General features: G+C 36.1%; 1 protein-coding gene across 1 annotated transcript in view; it reads left to right on the plus strand.

The window, feature by feature from the left end:
- Positions 1-637: 637 nt before the first annotated feature.
- The window catches only part of FRAS1 (Fraser extracellular matrix complex subunit 1), a 505,547-nt gene continuing 484,834 nt past the window's right edge, over positions 638-21,350 (plus strand). The window contains exon 1 of the mRNA XM_057725661.1: positions 638-3,231. Within this exon, the coding sequence (XP_057581644.1) occupies positions 3,216-3,231 (16 nt within the window). The 5' untranslated portion in view covers positions 638-3,215. The remainder of the gene's footprint in view (positions 3,232-21,350) is intronic.

The following is a 21,350-nucleotide window of genomic DNA, read 5'->3' on the forward strand; positions in this document are numbered from 1 at the left end:
TGCCCTGTGCCCCCTCAGGCCTTCTAACCCCTTGTACCTTCACTGATGTTTGGATTAAAACCTCTGTTTTGTACCGGGGTGGGGGGAAGGGGGGTAACACCATACTCTATATGGTGATCTAGAGTTTTCTGGGATTTATAAAATAATTTTTTCTTTAAGAAGTTAAAAGAAATGGAAGAAATCAGTTATTCTCTGACTCCAACAAGTTACTGTCTTCTGGGGAAGAGATTAATTGGGTTTGGATTATCCTATGTAACAGTAGAGCCCTCCATCAGACTCTAGAACCTGGTTTTAAACATTACCCCTTCTTTATATCTAAATCCCATATTCAATAAAATTAGGTGTATAAAGTTTTGAAATTATTGTTTCTGGTACACTATGCAATTTTGAATATCACTACTCTTAACCTAGACTGGGGACTGCAGATTCCTGGCTCACATTCTATCATCCCGTGTTTCCAACCAGGCAAGTTATGACAGATGATGTGACTCAGAGAATGTTTTCCCACTGATTTCTGTGTGGTTTCAGATTTTTTCCCTCAATACAGTGCTCCACGTAGTCACTCTGTTGAATAGAAGTGTGATGGAAGATTAAAACAGTCTTCATCCTGTACCTCAAGACACAAGGTAATCAGCTGAGTCTTAAAATTTTCTTAAGTATTGCCATTGTTGGTTGCCCGATATTAGATTGACAGAATTGTGACTCATTCTTAGAAAGCTGTCATTTAAATCTATTACTTAGTCATGCTAGCTGAGGAACTGGCTTACTTTTATTTTATTCTTGTTTAGTTTAAAATTTTTTGTTTTCCTTTCTATTTTAATATTTGATTTTTTTTTCATTTGGACTAGGAATACTTCTGAGACGTTTGCTGCAGCTTCATAGGTCAAAGTAAGCTGGGGGAAAGGAGGAAAGATGATACAGATACAGGGTTACACATGAATGCTGACTGTTTGTGGGGTTAGGGGGACCTTTAGAAGCCTATGTGATTTTGGAGTATGTTGGTTATGGCATGATAGATATCGATTATAGCTTGTCACTTGAAATTAAAATTTAAAATAATTTATGGTAGTGAATTATTAAAGAATAAATTACTTCATTTAAAATTTTCACTATGCTAAGATGATAAAGCTGATGATTAAAACCTAAGATAAAAGATAATTAAAACCTGAGGGGGATAAAGAAGGAAGGAGGGATGGATGAAAAATAAAAGAGTTTGGTGATACAGATGACACAAGGAGATAAATTTTAGCAGTAGTTGTTTATGCTAATGTCATATTCCCAGCTCCAGCCCTTACTAAGTGTGTTACTTTGAGCATTCACATGCCTCATGAGCCTCAATCTTTTTGGCTATAACACAATCATAAGAAAGGTCACCTTTTTTAACTCACAGTGTTGTGAAGACTAATCAGGTAATATAAATGAAATTACTTTATAAAATTAAGGTACAATCAACTGCTGTTATAAATACTAGGATAATATGTGAGTCTCAACATGTAAATAGCTCAAACTAGACTAAAAAAAAAAAATTCTAGCTTTCCCTTTCTGCGCATAATGGAATAACATATACCAGACTTGCCCTCTACCTGTGAACAGCTAGAAAACTGGACAAAAATATTTGAAACTACTGTTTTCTGACATTAGAAAACATGCAGTACAGGTGTGTGTTCTCTGAATGAATGGAAACAAATGAGTTGTACAAAAGCCTCAGCATTCTGCCTGATATCACTTTCCAGGCCCTGCATAGGAAGAAGGAAACCAAGGAAAGGATGGCAGTCTCTGTATAGAAGTCACTGAGATCATATTTTGGGAAGGAAGGCTGTGGTAGCCTCAGTTTGTAAGGCACAGCACCAGAGTTGTAGGAGCTACACAGAGAAGCTCCAGGACTCTGCAGGGTGTTTCACTGAGTCTTTTGTTCTGTGCTAAGGTGCACATGCATAGAGTGAAATGCCACAAGGGTAGACTAAATGCAATTATTGGGGAGATGTAAGTTAAAAATTCCCAGAACTTACATGTGACAGAGAGACATTTGAGTTTTGACTACCAGAGTGGCAAGACATTACTGAAAATCTTGGGCATTCAGTAGATACCCCAGAGTTGTGCCTTTGAATAGGGCTAAAAGAACTCTAGAGTAGAGGTTGCTCTGGACCGCCAATAACAATTTAAAAATAACCTGAAAAGGATCAAACTGATTGGCAAGTAGGTTAACATCCTGCCAAATTCAACACTCTTTAAATGCAGAAAACAAAATCCAAAATTTTAAGAACATAACTTTTATGGTGTCTGGTTCCCAGTAAAAATTATGACATGCAAACAAGCAGGAATATATGAGAAAGAAAATCAGTCAATAGAAACCAACTCAAATTAGGGAGATAAGTGAAGTAGCTGACAAGGGCTTTAAAACAACTATAGCAAATATGTGCAACTATGTAATGGAAAGCATGAGCATAATGAGGAGAGAAACGAATGACATTTAAAAAAGAAAAAGGGAACTTTAGAGCTGCAATGCAGTGTAGAAATGCAGTATCTGAATGGAAAATCCACCAAGGGATTGTCAGCTGATCAGCCACCGCAGAAGAAAAGAAGCATGACTTAAAGATAGTGCAATTTGTATAGAAACTATACAAATTGAGGTACAATAAAAGGCCAGATCCTCAGTGAGCTGAGAAATATTCAAAGTGATCTAACATACGTGTAATTGGAGTATCTGAAAAGGGCAGGGGAGAGGAGCCAGAAAATGTATATTTGAAGGAATAATGATTTAATTTTTAACAAACGGGATGAAAACTATAATTTCTAAATCTAAGAAGACAAACTCCAAGCAGGATAATTGAAAGGAAAACCATTTTATGGCATATTGTATTCAATTTGTTGAGAACCAATGATAATGTAAAGCTCAAAAGGACCCAGAGAAAAAAAGAAACATTAAATACAGAGGTACTAAGATAAGAATTACTGATTTCTTGTCAGAAATAATGCAAGCCAAGTAAGGAATGGAATGATAACTTTAACATGCTTTAAAAAAGTTAATGTAGGATTCTATGTCAAGTGAAAATGTCCTTCAAAAATGAAAGCAGATTAAAGAATTTTTTGGACAAATAAAAGCACAGAGAATTTTTTTCCAGCAGACCTGAATCACAAGAAATGTTAAAGGAAGTCCTTCTAGAGGAAGAAAACTGATACCAGTATAAACCCAGTTCCATACAAATGAATGAAGAATGCCAGAAATGGAAAGTATGTGGGAAAATATGAAAAATGCCTTTATAATTTTTATCCTTTCTTTTGAAAAATATTATGTTTTAAAAGCAAGTTGTAATAACAGTGTATGGTGGGGTTTATAACAGTTTGAGGTAAAATGTAGGAAAATAGTAGCACAAAGGTTGGCATGATATATATTTATACTTGGCTTATTTCAGTTGGGTGCAGCTTTCTGTGTTCATCTAGTATTTTTAGTGAATGAAATCACATGTAAAATCAAAAGTCAAGTTAATCCTAGAATTTTTTGCTATCATGTTAGAACAAGTTTGCATTTTTGAAAACAAGCATTGTAGTAGAACTGACTATATAGTTCACCAAATATGACAAAAGTTTGCACCCATGTTACCATGATGAAAATCAAGATACAGAACATTTCCATCACTCCAAAAAGTTTACTTGTGCACTTTATACTCATTCTTGCTTTCAGCTCCAAGCAACAATAGACTTGCATTCTGTCACTATAGTTTTGCTTGCTGTAGAATTTCACATGGATGGGTCATACATTGTTATGTATATGTTATAATATTTTAAAATTCATCCACATTGCTGTATGTATCAATAGGTCATTCTTTTCTATTACAGAAATATATTCCATTGTATAGATATACCAAATGTATTTATCCATTCATTCACCTGTTGATGGGTATTTGTGTTGTCTCCAGTTTTGTGGCTATTATGAATAAAACTTATCTGAACATTAATGTACAAGCTTTTTTTTTGGTGGACATTTGCTCTCTTCTCCCTTGAATTAATAATGGAACTGCTAGGTCAAATGGGAAGTGACAGCTTTCATAGGAAGCAACTTGAATAGGTCTCCAGAGTGGTTATACCATTTTATACCTCCAACAGCAATATCTGAAATTTGAAATTGTTTCATATCTTTGGGAACAGTTGGATTTTTAATGTCTAATTTTAGTTATTCTAGTGGATGTGTAGTGGTAGCTCATTGTGATTTTAATTTGCATTTCCCTGGTAACTAATGATATTAAGCATCTTTTTATGTGCTAATTAGCTATTCTTCTACCTCCTTTGGTAATTAATACAAAGTGTCTATTCAGATCTCTGCTCTTTTGAAAAATTGGATTGTCTTCTTATTGAATTGTAGGGGTACTTTATATTATCTGGTTTCAAGCCCTTTGTCAAATATATGTGTTGCAAGTATCTTCTTCCAGCTGAGGACTGACTTCATTTTCTTAGCTCTGTCTTTCAAAGAGCAGAATTTTATAATTTTCATAAATTCTACTTTATTAATATTTCTTGTATGGTTAGTGCTTTCTGTGTCCTAATATATCTTTTCCTTCACAAAAGTTGCAAAAATTTTTCTTCTGTAATTTCCTCTATTACATTTCTTTCATAAGGTTAATAAGTTTTAACCTTTACTTTTAGGTTTATAATTTATTTCAAATAAATATTTTGCATGATGTAATGAAGGGCGTATATTTCTTCCATACTGATATCCACTTGCCCCAGCACCATTTGTTGAAAAGGCTATTTCCCTAGACTTTGCACCTTGGTCAAAAATTTATTAACCTTATATGTGTAGGTTTGAACTCTCTATTTTGTTCCACTGATCTATTTGTCTGTCACCATACTAATACCACGCTGTCCTGATAACTGTAATTTAAGGTAAGTCTTGAAGTCAGAAAATAGAAGCACTCCAACTTTGTTCTTTTTTCAAAAAATTTATTCTGGCTGTTTTATGTCATTTGTATTTCTATCTAAATTTTAGAATCAAGGAATTCTCTGGCAGTCCAGTGGTTAGGACTCACTGCTTTCACTGTGGTGGCCCACGTTCAGTCCCTGGTTGGGGAGCTAAGATCCCGCAAACTCTGCGGTGCAGCCAAGAAAATTTTTTTTTACAATCAGCTTGTCAATTTCTACAAAAAGGGCTCCTGGGATTTTGATTGAGATTTCATTGAATCTGTATGCTAATTTAGAGAAAGTTGGTACCTTAACAATACTGAGTCTTCTAATCCATGACTGGTATATCTCTCAACTTACTTAAATCTCCTTTAATGGCTCTCAGCAAGAAAGAGTTTGAGGAAGTTCCTTTCTGTGCCTAATTTGATGAGAGTTTTTGTTGTTGTCGTTGTTGTTCATGAGTAGTTATTATATTTTATCAAGTGCTTTTTCTGAATCTATTCAGAGAACAAGGTGTATTTTCTTTTTTAGTTTGCTAAAATGGTGAATTTCACTGATTATTTTTAAAAGGTTAGACCAACCTTCTGTTACTAGGATAAATCCCACTTGGTCATGATACATTATCCTTTTTATATGTTGCTAAGTTAGATTTGATAATATATTTTTAGGAACTTTTCCAGCTAGGCTCAGGAGAGAGATTGGTTTTTAGTTTTCTTTTTTTGTAATAGTTTTACTTTTGGTATCAGTAATGCTAGACTGATAATGAGTTGAGAAGTATTCCCTCTATTCTCTGAAACTTTCTGTAAGACAACTATTATGTATTCCTCAAATGTTGGATAAAATTCACCAGTGAATGCATCTGAAATTAGAGTATTTTTTGTTGGAAAATTTTGTTATTCCATTTATTCAGATGATATAGGGCTATTCAGGTATTTAATTTTTTTTTTTTTTTTGCCAGTTTTGGTTTTGTAAATTTTGGCTATCAAGGATTTGGTCTTTTTCTTCTTAAGTTGTCAAATTTATTGCAATAAATGTTTAAAACATACCTTTATGATTCTTTTAATATATATAGAATCTATGGTGATATCCCTCTTTCATTTCTATGCTGGTAATTCATGTCTTCTTTATTTTTTTCTTAATTCTTCTAAGCTAGTTTATTATTTTATGATCTTTTTTAAAAATCAGCTTTAGTTTCATTGATTTTTCTCTGTGCATTTTATTTTTAATTGGAGTTTTATAGCAGCTTTATTAAGATATAATTCACATACCATATAATTCACCCATTTAAAGTATACTCTCAGGGTTGTTTGTTTTGTTTTGTTTTGTATATTCAGAGTTGTACAACCATCACCATAATGAATCTGACAACATTTTCATAACTCCGAAAAGAAATCTATCCAGTCACTCTTCGTTTTCCCAGCATACCCTTCCCCAGTCCTAGGCAACCAATACACTGCTATCTCTATAAATTTGCCTTTCTGGACATTTCATATAAGTAGAATCATACAATTTTTGGTCTTTGGTGACTTAGCTTCTTTCACTTAGCATAATGTTTTCAAGGTTCATCTATGCTGTAGCATGTATCAGTGCTTCATTTATTTTTATTGTTGAATAATATTCTATTGTATGGCTACATCACACTTTGTCCATTTATCAATTGATGGACATTTAGATTGTTTCCATTATTTAGCTATTGTGAACAATGGTGCTATGTTATTTGTATACAAGTTTTGTGTGGACATATGTTTTCATTTTGCCTAGTATATATACGTAGCAGTGGAATTGCTGGGTCAAATGTTAACTCTGTGTTTAATCTTTGGAGGACATACCAGGCTGTTTTCCAGTGTGGCTGCATCATATTATATTCACCAGCAGTGTGTGAGGGTTCCAATTTCTCCGCATCCTTATCAACACTTGTCATTGTCTGTCTTTTTGGTTGTAGCTATCCTAGTGGATGTGAATTGGTGTCTCCTTGTGGTTTTGATTTGCATTTCTCTGGTGGCTACAGATGTCTTTTTTCTCCTCAGCTGGAGTTTTGCTAGAGATTGTGTTGAATTTGAGATCAATGTGAGAAGTATTGCTATCTTGATAATATTAAGTTTTTCTATCCATGAACACAGGATGCCTTTCCATTTATTTAGGCCTTCTTTATTTTCTTCAGTGATATGTTGTAGTTTTAGAATACAAGTTTTGCACTTTTGTTAAATTTATTCATAAGTATTTTCTTCTTTTTGATGTTGTTATAGATGGAATTATTTTCTCACTTTCATTTTTGGATTGTTCATTGGTATATAGACCTACAATTGACTTTTGTGTGTCGCTCTTGTATCCAGCAACCTTGTTGAACTCGATTATTTCTTGTGTGTGTGTGTGCGCGCGCGTGTGTTCCTCAGGATTTTCTGTATTCAAGATTATGTCATCTGGGAATAGACATAGTTTTGCTTCTTTTTTTCAAATTTGGATGCCTTTTATTTCATTTTTTTCCCTCTACTCTCTCTGGCTAGAAACTCCAGTGCAATGTTGAGTAGAAATGTCAAGAAGGGACATCCTTGCCTTGTTTCCAATATTCACAGGAAAGTGCTCAATTTTTCATCATTAAGTTTGATTAGCTGAGGATTTTTGTAGATGATCTTTATCATATTGAGGAAGTTTCCTTCTGTTCTTAGTTTGTTGAATATTTTTATCATGAAATGTTGAATTTTTTAAAATGTTTGTTTTGCATCTATTGGGATGATTCTGTGGGAATTGTCCTTTATTCAATTGGCATGATATATTAATTGATTTTTGGATGTTAAATAAACCTTGCATTTTTGAGATCAGTGCCACTTGGTTATGTTATCCTTTTCACATATTGCTGGATTCAGTTTGCTAGTCTTGTGTTGAGCATTTTTCTTCTATATTCATAAGAAATATTGCTATATAATTTTCTTTCTTATGAAATCTTTGTGTGCTTTTGGTATTGGGGTAATGCTGTCCTTATAGGATGAGTTGGGAAATGCTTACTCTTGTATTTCTACAATAGTTTGTGAAGAGTTTTATTTAAAAAAAATATTTGTTTGAATTAACCAGTGAAGCCATCTGGGTCTCAGCGTTTCTTCTAAGTAATTTTTTATTTCTAATTTAATATCTTCACTTTTTCTAGGTCTGTTTGGATTTTCCTTTTCTTCTTAAGTTAGTTTTGGTAGTTTGTGTCCTTCTAGGAATTTGTCCATTTCATCTAAGTTACCTAATTTGTTGCCATACGTTTGTTCACAGTATTGCCTTACTCTCTTTTTCCATATGGTCAGAAGTGATGTCTCCCCTTTTATTCCTGATTTTAGTAATTTGAGTCTTCTCTTTTCTTTGCTTGGAGCGTCTAGTTTAAAGTTTGTCAATTTTGTCAATTTTTTTCAAAGAACCAAGGTTTGGTTTTATTAGTTGTCTCTATTTTTCTATTCCCTGTTTGATTTATTACTACTCTAATCTATCGTGTCCTGGCTTCTGCTTTCTTTAGATTTAATTTACTCTTCTTTTTGTAGTGTCTTAAGGTGGAAGTTTAGGTTATTGATTTGATATCCTTTTTCTTTTTTAATGTAACCATTTAAAACTGTAAAATTTTGCTTTAGTTGCCTTCTGTAAGTTTTGATATGCTGTGTTTTCATTTTCATTCATCTCAAAGTATTTTTCAGTTTCCATTGTGATTTCTTCTTTAACCCATTGGTTATTTAGTAATCTGTTATTTAATTTCTACATCTTTGTTAATTTCCCATATTTGCTTGTTATTAATTTATAATTTCACTCAATTGTGGTAGTTGGAGAACACGCTTGGTATGATTTCAATCCTTTTAAATTTATTGTGGTTTGTTTTATGGCCTAGCATATGGTCTATCCTAGAGAATGTTCTATGTGTGTACTTGAGAAGAATGTGTATTCTATTGTTTAATAGAATGTCCTGTAAATCTTTTTTCAAAAAAATTTATTTGTGTGTTTGTTTATTTATTCGGCTGCACCAGGACTTTAGTTGTGGCACATGGGATCTTTGTTGCCACATGCAGGATCTTCATTTCAGTATTCAGGATCTTTAGTGCAGTGTGCAGGATCTTTAGTTGCGGCATGTGGGATCTTTTAGTTGTAGCATGTGGGATCTAGTTCCCTGACCAGGAATTGAACCTGGGCCTCCTGCATTGGGAGCATGGAGTCTTAACTGCTGGACCACCAGAGAAGTCCCTATAAATGTCTTTTAGTTCTAGGTGGTTTAAAGTTGTTAAAGTGTGCTGCATTTTTATTAGGTGATATCTTTGTTTTCCTCCTTCTCCTCCCTTTCCCCCTCCCTCTCCGCCTCCCCCCTTTCTCTCCTCCTCTCCCTTTCTCTCCTCCTCTTCTTTTGTTTGTGTGTATGTGTATGTGTTTGTGTGTGTTTGTGAATGTGAATGACATAGTCTTCATTATTCTTCTAACCCCATTTTCCCTCTGAGTCCTTCATTTTTTATTGAGGGTATTTTTATAGCACTATGATTTTTAGGAATACTTAGGCTGAGTTATAGAAGTGACTGTATGCTTTTTGGGTACTTTTTAAAATAGAAATTACACTTCAGTAAAGTTGATTTTAAAATAAATTGATAATTCTGGGTAAAAGTTATTTACAATTGTAAATTATAGTTTCTTAGAGTAACAAATTATTGTATTGAATGGAAAGATTTTGAAAACTTACTCCCTTAAAAGAGATTTTAAAAAATCTATCACACCCTTTTCTAATGGGTATTTAAATCTATTTTTCTACTTCCACTAGACTTGTCATATAAATCCAGTTTCTCCTCACAAAGGTTGGATTATTTTTGCCTCTGAAATTGCTTAGTAAAATGCTTCTGCCTTTATTATTATTATTTAAAGTTTTAAAAAGTTACTGTTGATTGGTAATATCTGACCTTAAAATTCTAGCTGTCAACCATGTCAGACTAAGAGAGCATATTTACCAGCAATTGTTCTTTAATTCAAAATGCAATGTTCCCTTTATGTTCATTTAAAAAGGAAGAGTTGGTTTCAACTCTTACTCTTCTCCCAATATTGCCTGCAAAGTAAAAAAGCAATTTTGCATAGATTAAAAGCCTAAATTAACCATCAAAAAAAGCAGGTGGACTTGTCAAGTCATCTCAGTGGATTCATTGAGAATTCAAAGGAATAATAAATCAGAGCCTTCATTACATGTCTTTAGCTTGGAAAAGAAATACTTTTACAAGAGAAAGCTAATCATTTAACAAACGTGTTCCCACCGGAAAATGATGTTTGAGTGTACTAATAGTAACCCTCAACATTTTAAAAGAATAAATGCAACACAGCAAAACCCTTTGAGTGCTTACTAAAAGTAAGGGATGGTATGAATTTGGTTTAATGATAGTTTATAATTTTGAAGGCATGTTTTGAGACTTATTGCCAAGTTTTAATATTAAGGTCAATAGACATCATTCATTGGGCTTCTAGTTGTGAGAACTAAAGTGAGTAATGCTGTCATTGTTTTTTCCAAATGTTTATTTTAATAGATCTGTCTCAAATGGTTAATTCTAGATGATATGGATAAACTTCTCCTGACTTGGTGATAGTTTGAAATAATGATATGTGTAAAAATGAATGAACATTCTCTAAAAATACACATCTTGTCAAAAGAGTGAGCTGGTTTTATTGATAAAATTTAGCTTAAACATATAGTCTAGCTGTAAATTCCCTCCCTGTTTTCTCATCAGATGCTGTTCTTTCTTTATAGTGCATACTACAATTTATTTGTGTGTTCATTTGTTTAATGTCTATGTCCCATGTCTGACTCTCCTGTATATATTTTTTACCAGTATATATCCAGTACCTGGAACCATGCCTGGCATGTTTTATACACTCTAAAAAAATTGTTGAATGGGCAAATAAATAAAATGTCAGGAAACCTGCCTTGAAATCCAGTCTTAACTCCATTCTGACTTAAGAAATATCTTGAGCAAGTGACTTGGTCTTACACTCTTTCTGCCTTTTTTCCTTTCTGTACTTTAGTAATAACAGTGCCTTACATACAATACATTACATCTCTATAATATTCAGAACATTTTCACAACATTCACTGAATGACTATTATGTGCCAGGTACACTTTTAGGTATTAAGGATACAGCAGTAAACCAAAAAAGACAGAAATCTGAGTGTTCATTGAGCTTCTATTCTGTTGTTTTGTTTTGGTCCTCACAACACCCCTGTGAGGTGGGTAGGACTGATATTAATTTACAAATATGGAAATATAGACTTGAGGTTAAGCATTTACTGCAGATCAATCAGCTAGTGAGTCCAAGAACCAGATATTTTATATCCAGTGCTTTTCCTTCCTCCCCTAACTCCTTATCTATCGTGTAGAAATTTTTTGAAGAAAAGTAAGATCCAATTTATACATCTTCTGTAAATATATTGCATAAATACAAAGTGATGGCATGATTCAGGTTTTAAAGTGGCTTTTAAAACTATGGTATTTCAAGATACCTTAAATCCAAAGGAAATTTAAAATTTAAGTCTGAACTGCTTTGTTTGGATATGGCCTGGTGATATTTATGTAGCACCTAACTCTTATACCTAGACCCTTAGCTATAGGAGTTGGGGCTTCCTGTTGTTAAATTATCTAATGGAAATCTAGACAGTGCCCATAGTGGATCACATATTAGTTGCTAAGCAAGGGAAATTATTATGCCATCTGCTACCTCTTATAAGGTGTGTTATTACCCAACTCATTTCCTGAATCAACACACCAAAGGCACCATAAGTAATGTAAATTATAGTGGCACGTATTTAAACTAAATAAGCAGTTTATAAGAAAAAAAAAAAAAAAACTTTGTGCCTCTTCTCAATTTTAATGGATGCCATGGAAAATTGTTTTTGTCCTTCAAACTTTGTTTTTATGGGATAATCTCTTATTAGACCATCAGCTATCCATGTTGAAACTTAAGCAAGAATTTTTCTTTGTAATGAACTTACAATAGTTTTTTAACATTGATAGCATGCTACTCATGGAAAATCTGGTATTTATTTTAATTCGAGCACTTTAAATTTTAAAAAGCATAAAATGGTCCCACATATGCTTAGGCTTGCATAGAGGAACCTGGAAAAAATATATCTATTTGACAGAAGTGACAAAGTAATTTCTTTATAAATAAGCCGTCAAAGCCATACATTTGATATACTTCTATTTGACCTTTTATCCTACTAGAGTATTAGATTTCCATAGAAAAACACTTCACAAAGTGTGTTCCTTTAGTGTGTTTCTTAAGATATTAAGAAGTATTATTGGGAGAGAAGGAAGGTTTCTGTAGTCAAATATGACGAAAATGCTAAGTTAAAGAGATTTCTTCACTATCAGACTTCTCAGAGCCTTTAATATGTTAATATGTTAGTGTGTATTATAATTCTCTAAGGGCAGTATTTTTCCCAAGATCTTGCCACAGGGTGTTCTTTTTCTTAGTAGTATCTTATGGGACTAATGTTCTGCAAAACACAGTTTGGGAAACGCTACCTTAGAGTAGATGTTGGCATTTGGGTAATAGCCTGTGAAGTCTATACTTGTTACAGGTTGCTCCTTCTTTCTCTGGGCACTCTCACTTGTACCCGACACTTTAAATGCCACATGTAATCAAGGATCCTCAAATATGTAAATTCACCAGCTCTGTTTTCTGAGTTCTACATCTATGTATCTATCTGCGTAACCTACTTTTCCAACTGGGTATTGAGGCTTTCAAGTTTAACTATCCAAAACTGAACCCAGTATTTTCTTCTTAAATCTGCTTGTCTCCTATCTCATTGAAGATCACTAGTATCCCTCTAGCTCGCATCCAAGCTAGATGCATGGGAGCCATCCTCAACTCTTGCCACTCATTGTCCTTTCTCATCCAACCATCAGCATGACCTAACTATTCCTAATTCTTTATATCTCTTAAGTTCACTTCACTTAAATTGCATCTAACTTAGTTTAAACCTTCATCATCTTACATAGATTCCTAAAGTAACCCTTTAACTCAGCATTGTTCGAGAGAAATACAATGCAAGCCACAAACCCTAGTCATGTACATAATTTTAAACTTTCTAATAGCCACATTAAAAAGCATAAGACCAAACAGGAGAAATTAATTTTTATAATTATTTAGCCCAGTGTATCCACAATGTTATCATTTCAACATATAGTCACTACAAAATTAGTGATATATGTGTATATATGTTACTTTATTTGTTGCACTGTTTAAAGTCTAGTGTGTATTTTACACTTTCAGCCATCTCAGTTTGTACTAGCTATGTTTGAAGAATTCGAAAGCCACATATGGATGATGGCTATAATAATAGGACAGTACATCTTTAAGTGGTTTTCCCTTCTGCAGGTTCTCCCCCTTCCATCCATTCTTCCCACTGCAGCTAGCATGGTATATCTATATCTGATGGTATCATTCCATTATTTAAGATCGCTTGTTGATTCCTTGTTGCTTCAGGCTTCAAGATCCATGATAATCTGTACTTACCTCTCCAGCTTCATCTCACTTAACCCCACCCTAAATTCCATACATACTGATCTATTTGTGGTTGTTTTCCAAAGATACCATGCCTTTTCTCCTCTAGCCTTTGTACACATGACTCCTGTTTGGAATAATGCTTCCCAACCACTTTACCAGGTAAACTCCTGTTCAGGTCTCAGCCTAGATTTCAATTCTTCTAGGAAATCTTCCCTAAATGCACAAGTCAGAATTAGGTACTACTCCTGTAAACTCTCACTGTACCATCTGCTTACCTAATATTAGTTGTTATTGTACTATATTTTATTGTACTGTAATAATTTACCTCTACGAGCTTGGGATTATGCTTGTTCTTAATTCCATGATTTAACTAACTGGACTGGAAGCTCCTTGAAGACCTTGTATATGCTTACTAAATAATTTTTAAATGAAAGAATGGGAAAAATAGAATAATATAACAGGCAAAAGACTTCTGCCCCACCTCCAATGATGACATCATCAGTCTCTAATTCCCCACACCTGGAAGTATATTCATTCAGCAAGTATTTATTGATGTGTTGTATGTCAGGCACTGGGCTAGGCATTTCCTGGCATAGTGGGAAATAGCCTGACTTTCTGATCAACAATAATACTTACTCCTTTTATGTTACCTTATAGTATGCTAGCCCTAAATTATCATGCATCGAAAAAGCACCATTCAGTTAAAATTCTGTGACTACAAGAAACAGACCCAATTCCTTTTTAACAACAAAAGGAGATTTATTGGAAGGACACTGGAGGTATGCCACAGAATAGAAGCACTGAACCAAACTTTAGAAAGCTTTGGGAAGGACAAGAACCAAGATAACTTCAGATTTCTCAGCCTTAGAAATTCACAGGTGTGGTTATCAAGTATGTTTCCATCTGACTCAGGTAGGTCCCAGAGGTGTCTGCTCAAGAGTCAAATTCTTGGAAGAGAAACCTGGCCTACAAGTTAAAAAAGAAGACAAAAAGTGGTCCAGGATCACATATCTGTCTCACTGGTCAAGATCAGGAAGTAATTCTAGAAGAACGGGTAGTAGGAAAGCATTTCAGGAAGACAAAACAATATCTGATACAGTTATGAAATTATGTCTCAGGGAGAAGGCATCTAAAGGGCTTAGTCAACTTCTTAATGGTTTTTATTTTAATTAACTATCATGTAGAAGATCCAATAATCCAGTAAGATTTCAGTCTTTGCATCTGATTCATTCATTTATGATTTGCATTTATTCAAACATAGAGGACCTTTCATGTCAGCTACTGCTAAGAAACAGGGTTATAAAAATGAATTAAACATAGTCCCTGTCTTCAAAGAACTTGGTCCTGTATGAAAATAGTCATATATGGATACTATGGAAAAATTGGAGTAAGCTTTATAGAAGAGGTTGGGCTAGGATGAACATTAATTTACCCACTGGACAAGCAGTGGGAAAGAGTACTAGAATTCCAGCAGAGGGAATTGCAGATGAGCAATCACCAAAACAGAAGAGAGGTACATAAGTTTAAGAACTACATGTAATTCAGAATTTCGAGAATGTAATATGTCCCTATGTTTGTGTGTTGGGAGAGATGCGGGTAGAGAGAATGGTTAGTGATGAGACTAGTTAGGCAAGTAGGAGTGAGATCGTGAAGGGCTTTGCATACCAGGATCAAGGATTTAGATTTCATCTTTGCACACAATGGGAATATGTGTGAAGGGTCCTGGGGACGGGACTGCGATGATCAGATTTCTGTATTAAAATGAGTATCTGATGGCTATGTAATCAACAGATTGAATGGAAGAGAAATTAAAGTCAAAGAAACTTGCTAAGTATTATATGGTAAAATTAAGGAGAAAGGTGATAAGGCTTAAACATAGGCAATGACAATTGGGGAAGGAGAGAAGGCAATAGGTAAAGAACATATTTAGGTCATACTATAAAAACCTCTTATGATGTGGGGTTTTTCCTTTAAAAATTTGTTGATGTCCAGTAACAGAAAATTGAATTCAAATAGTAAAGGAGTTCACTGGCTCACATACCTGGAAAATTCAGAGGAAGGCAGGTGTTAGGCTTAACAGTGTCATTTAAAATGTTTGTTATCAGGAATTCCCTGGCAGTCCAATGGTCAGGACTCTGTGCTTCCACTGCAGGGGGCATGGTTTTGATCCCTGGTCGGGGAACTAAGATCCTGCAAGCTGCAAAGTTAGTAAAATACATGGAAATTTGTTTTTTGAAAAAAGTTTATTATCATCTTGTGTTTCTGCTTTCCGTAATGTCAGATTATTTCAGGTCTGGCTTTCTTCCTGGTGACAAAATGACTACCGCAATCTCATGCCCCTCCTCAGAAAAACACAAGATCCGGAAAGAGAAAGTGTGTGGGTGGCCTTTTGGAGGCTTTCTTAGAAGAGAAAGAAAACCAAGTTATCTTTTTTTTTTTTAATTTTTAATTTATTTATTGGCTATGCTGGGTCTTCGATGCTGCACACGGACTTTCTCTAGTTGCAGTGAGCGGGGGCTACTCTTCATTGTGGTGTGTGGGCTCCTCATTGAGGTGGCTTCTCTTGTTTGTGGAGCACAGTCTCTAGGTGTATGGGCTTCAATAGTTGTGGCTCACATGCTCTAGAGCTCAGGCTCAGTAGTTGTGGCACATGGGCTTAGTTGCTCCGTGGCATGTGGGATCTTCTTGGATCAGGGATCGAACCCATGCCCCCTGCATTGGCAGGTGGATTCCTAACCACTGCGCCATCTAGGAAGTCCCAAAGCCAAGTTATCTTGGCCTATTCATGCCATAAGAATCCCCATAGCCAGGAAAATTTCAAATTTGCTTAAACCAGTCTATCTGAACCAATAACTTTAGCAAAGAGGATGAGTCCACGTCTGGGAATAGGGTCAACTTCCCACAAGCATAGGACTCTTGGGAATGGAGTGGATCCCAAACTGGAAGCTTAAGCAAGAGGAGAGGAATCCTGGGTAAATCTACTTGGAGAGGATGTCTACTCTTTCCAAAATATTGACAGAGAGAAGAGGAAGATATATGTATAAAGAGATGCAAGATGAAGGGAAGGATATTATCTTTTTTTCTATTTTCTTCTATTCTCTCTTTCTCCTTTCTTTCTTTTATTGAATATAATTAAGCATGTTTATTGGTTCACACTTTCATTTGGATCTCATTGGCCAGCATTGTGTCACATGGCCACACTCCGCTTCAAGGGAGGCTGAAGAAGTAGTGGCTATGTAGTAGAAGGCAGCAAGGGAAAAAGGAAATGGGAACAGCTGGTGAGTTAGCAAAACATAAAAATTTGCTTTAAGTACTTCTTTTGAAGTCTTTTTCTCCCCAGTCCCCCAAATTTTGGGAGTCCTTTTTTGTTTGTTTGTTGTTTGTATATTTGAGATATTGGAATTATATATGACAATGCTGTAAGTCTATTATGAAGTCTGAGTTCAACAATGTAGGGGGCAAAGAAATGTGTTCCTTTCCTTTCTACTAAGATGGCAGAGTGAACGAAGTGGGAACTGTAAGCATACACTCCAGATTTTACTTTGCAAGACAATGCTGAGTCAGGGATTTAGTTTTCTTGGGTGGACCTCCAGCTGACATGAAGTGAATGGCTCCATGGAGTGAAGGTGAACCCTTGAGTCATAGTGCATTAAGTCCTAGCAATTAATGCTTGAGACATAGTAAGTCACTCTTTGATTAAGCTCAGTAAGAACCATTCCCGTGAAGAAGTAAAGTGTCGGCTTGCATATGAAACTCTCATACCAGTATTGTGACAGCTGATTCAGATGGCAAGGTGATCCCAAATTGCTGAGCCTTGTTTCTTCAACCAGAGATAGCATCAGAAATGAAGATGGATAAAAATTGATCTATAATGTAAAATAGATGATCCAGCCTGAGCAGACTGCCTTCTCACTGGCAGGAGTGCCGCTCTCACTGTGGTTCTGCTTTATAAGCCAGCCTTCTTGACAGCAGCCATCAAGTAAGAGTATGATGCAAAAGCATCTATGGATCCTGCCAGAATCTATTGACCTAACAGGATTCATTCTTCATCACTCACTTCTTGATACATAGAAACAAAGTCAGAATGATTGAGTGTCTTGAAAGGGTCAGTGTTTCTAGCTCTGAAAGTACACACTGCTTTGCTTCCCCATTTATTTCTCATCAGTGGATTCGCTTCAGCAGTTATCCAGCAGCAGGGAGACCATTATTGCATGAAACTGTTCCATAACAGTGACATTCACTCAGTTTTCTAAAGCTTAGCATGGGCCCTGGACTTTCCCTCTAAAAATATAAGACAAGCAACTTACATTTGAATAGTGATTAGACACTTAAAAATTTTGGAAAACTCAAGCTTATTCATATTTTGTGACAGCAGTAGCTTATTTTCCATTGTTCAGGTAAAAAGGCCTGGAAGTGTCAAAGATAATTAAAATTACTTGGTAATTTCCAAACTTTTTAATACTATTGTGTGTACTTCAGTATTATCTTCTATCGAACGCTTTCATTAGAACTGCTATGGAATTGCAACACTGATGTTTGACCTCACCTTTCTGCTGCTCTACAAGCCCAGTTGAAAGTAGTAAACAGCAAATAGGAAAGGTCAAGCAGCACAAGGGGGAGAACAGGGGAGAGGGAAAGAAGTGTCTAGGTAATACACAGACTCTAGTCCATCATTGAGTGAGCTAGAGTTGACTACTTCCCTAAGGCGTTTGTAATTGTATATAGATGTGCCCCTTTCAGTCTGTCCTCAGACCCGTGTCTTATATGACGGCATTATCCTGTTATGTGAACAAAGGCACTGATTTTAATGATATGGAAATTGATGTTTACTGCTAGCTTTTATGAAGGGTAATTATTACATTGAAAAAAGGATCCAAAGAGTAGTTATTCATCTTCACAGGGTTTGATTTAGGTGTAAATGCATCTGATTTCCAGGGTACAATAGTGAGACTGAATTTGTGTGTTAGATCCACATTTATTTATTTTCAGGTATCATATTGCTGGTGCATTTCTAGTTTTTGCCTACCCACAAATGTTGATGCCAAGGCTTTGTTTAACTTACTTCCTTCTCAATATATTGCTGCTTCTGTTGCTTCCTAATTATGCTTGGGCACATTATCAGAAATGTTGCCTTTATGACTAGACTTTGCCTTCCTCAAGTCAGAGATCCTGTCTTAATCAGCTTTGCAAATCTCCCAACAAAGCCCGATGCCTGGCTCATAGGAGCTATTTATATAAAAGTTGAAAGAAATGAATCTGGATCAGATAGATGTCTAAGTCAGGTAGATGATGGGGGAGAAAGGAAATAATCTATTTGTCTGCATTGCCTTATCTGAAAGAGGTAAATAGTCTGATTTACATTGCAGTGTATGTATTTTGAGAATCAGTATAAGGTGGTAATCATTCAGAAGATGATTGTTGTACAAAATTCAAGGGAGAAAAATCACCCTCTGTTTCTCTGCTTTGATGCATCTGCATAAAATCCCACTCTCCTTGTTTTGCTGATGTGGCAGTACTTGAACAATTTGCTGTTTGCACCCATCCCTGGATCTGTATAGTATTAATGCTTTACAGGTTTCTCATTGCCGCTGAATAGCTGCTCTTCAGAATTAGTATGATCTCAGAATTTAATTAGGAATCAGAGCAAAGGTCAATTGGTCTCTCACTTTGTGGGCTGAGCGAGGGGGGTTCAGAGATGATTACTGTTTTGCCTGATGCCCATTGCTGATTTTTAAAGGAGAACTCGAAGCCAGCAATGGTGTGAGGCCAGGCGTGTTTATCCATCTGCTATGCCTGAGAGCTGAAGCTACTTCATCAACATTGATTAATATGCTCGGGCAGGTGCAGGTCTTTAGAAATCAGTTTAAATAATTAAAAGCTTTACTTACCCAGGGGTTCCTAGAATGCCCTCCCCAACTTCACTTCCTGCCCAAGGTCAAGGGATTCTGAGCAGGCTGGACAGTCCTTTGTGACTTTGTTCACTCCCATTTGAATTTGGAGTCTTCATTTAGAGAATCTCAGCCTGCCTTAAATACGCTTGTAGCCCTTGACTCAGTAAAGTCATAGAATGAAGTTGTCAGTGACCCATTCTGATATTTACGTATAGATCACTTGTTTTAGCATGTCTATGACATCAAAAACTTGGAAACAACAAAATGCTTAAGTAGGAAATTGACGAAATAATGATACAATCACACAGTAGAATCCAATGCAGCCACTAAAAATCATTTCTTTAACAGGATGAGGAAATACTTATTATATAACATGAAGTAAACAAAGCAGAATACAAATATTGATATAATACATAACATATTGTGATTTTGTAAGACAAACCATATATATATAATTTTGGAAAATGTATTAATATTTGGTTAGTGGGATTATAGACGTTCGCAAATGTTTTTCCCATTTAAGTCTATCTGTATTTTCCAGGTTTTCTACAATTTTATCAGAAAGTTAATTTTTAATAATAAATAAGTTCAGCTATATGTTTCTAAGTGATAACCAAAAGGCAGTGATTCACATAGAAAGTGTGGGCACGTTCTTATGAAGCAGACTGTAAAGGTGAGAAGCAGGGGTGACAAGCTCAGCAGGGTCAACGTATCAGTGTGGGAGAGGGCCCACTCACAGATATGGGTCACCCTGACCTGGGGGATCTCTAAGAATAAGGTGAAAATTCCATGCCACGTCAAACACATGCAGAGCCCGGTACTGCTTTCAGGTGATGAACTATCACATTCTCGATGTTAGTAGGGAGATAGTCAGGCCTGGCTCTGTTGGCTACAGTGGAGTGGCCAGGAAGAGAGAAACTGGGGTCAGCAGGTAGAGAGCCCACCTGGCTAAGGAAGATTCTGGAAGCAGAGCTGGAGGGACAAAGCTTGCTGTAAGTGGTGAGGGAAAGGAAGTGAGCCCAGCAGGCAGAGCAAGAATCAAGTTTCCCAACAGATTGACAGAACACAGCGGTGGGAAATAGAGGGCTAAGTAACATTTGGAGATCCAAATCCAGCAGAAGAAGCCTGGAAAAGTTCAGTCTTCTCTACCATTCCTCTGCTCTAAACCCTGTAGTAGTAACTCAGCTCCTGAACCCTCAAAGAACCACAACTCCTAAACCTGGAACCTTGGAACCTACAGCAGATTTAATCCAAAAGATGGCCTGGAAGGGGAAACCTTGATAAAAAGATGCAAATCTAGATCAAGGGCAGGGGTGGGCGGGGGGGAGGGCTGTGGGGAGTGCAGGGAAACCAAGAATTTGGGTCTGGAGCATAAGGTATCCTTGGGCTTTGGGGATAATTGCCTTGGTGCAGAGATCGAGTCCTTTGGTTCAGACAAAGAATATCACCAACGTGCTCAGTGGCTTCAAGCAGGTTTAAGTAATGAGACTGTGTATTTGAGACTTACCTGCTTGAATATCATTGATTTGTATCCCCGAGGTCTGAAATTATACCACGGTCATCCTTGCTATTAACTGGTCAGCTGAGTGGATATGTTATAAGCAACCATTGTGGGAAATTAGGGTGAGGAGAGAAAGGGATGCGGTGGAGAAGAAAAGAGGGAAAAGTGAGTCTCTTGGGTAGTGATGTCAAAAAGTGGTCCCTGGGAAGCCCACGGGATGGGTCAGGGTGACATGTGGCTATACCCTGCCCTGTTTCATCAAAGCAGAATCAAAAGTGCTACTATTAGAGTTCTGAGCGAACATTCTGATGTGCACCCAGGAGCCCTTGGCCTAAACCTACGCCAACTTTTCTGAGGTTGGAGACGGAGGCAGTGAGAGAGCTGAGAATAGAACCTCTGAGCACCTGCTGCCCACTGTGACCTCTGTTAACCACACAGAGCAAGGTGTATGCACACAAAGCATTTTTTATTATTCGTGATGGGAAACAGGGCTTGCCAAGTTTAGAAACTTCTTTGAAACCAGAGGTTCAGTCTTTGCAACCTGAACACTGACACCTACACGGAAT

This window comes from Hippopotamus amphibius, chromosome 3, assembly GCF_030028045.1.
Source record: "Hippopotamus amphibius kiboko isolate mHipAmp2 chromosome 3, mHipAmp2.hap2, whole genome shotgun sequence".
NCBI lineage: Eukaryota > Metazoa > Chordata > Mammalia > Artiodactyla > Hippopotamidae > Hippopotamus > Hippopotamus amphibius.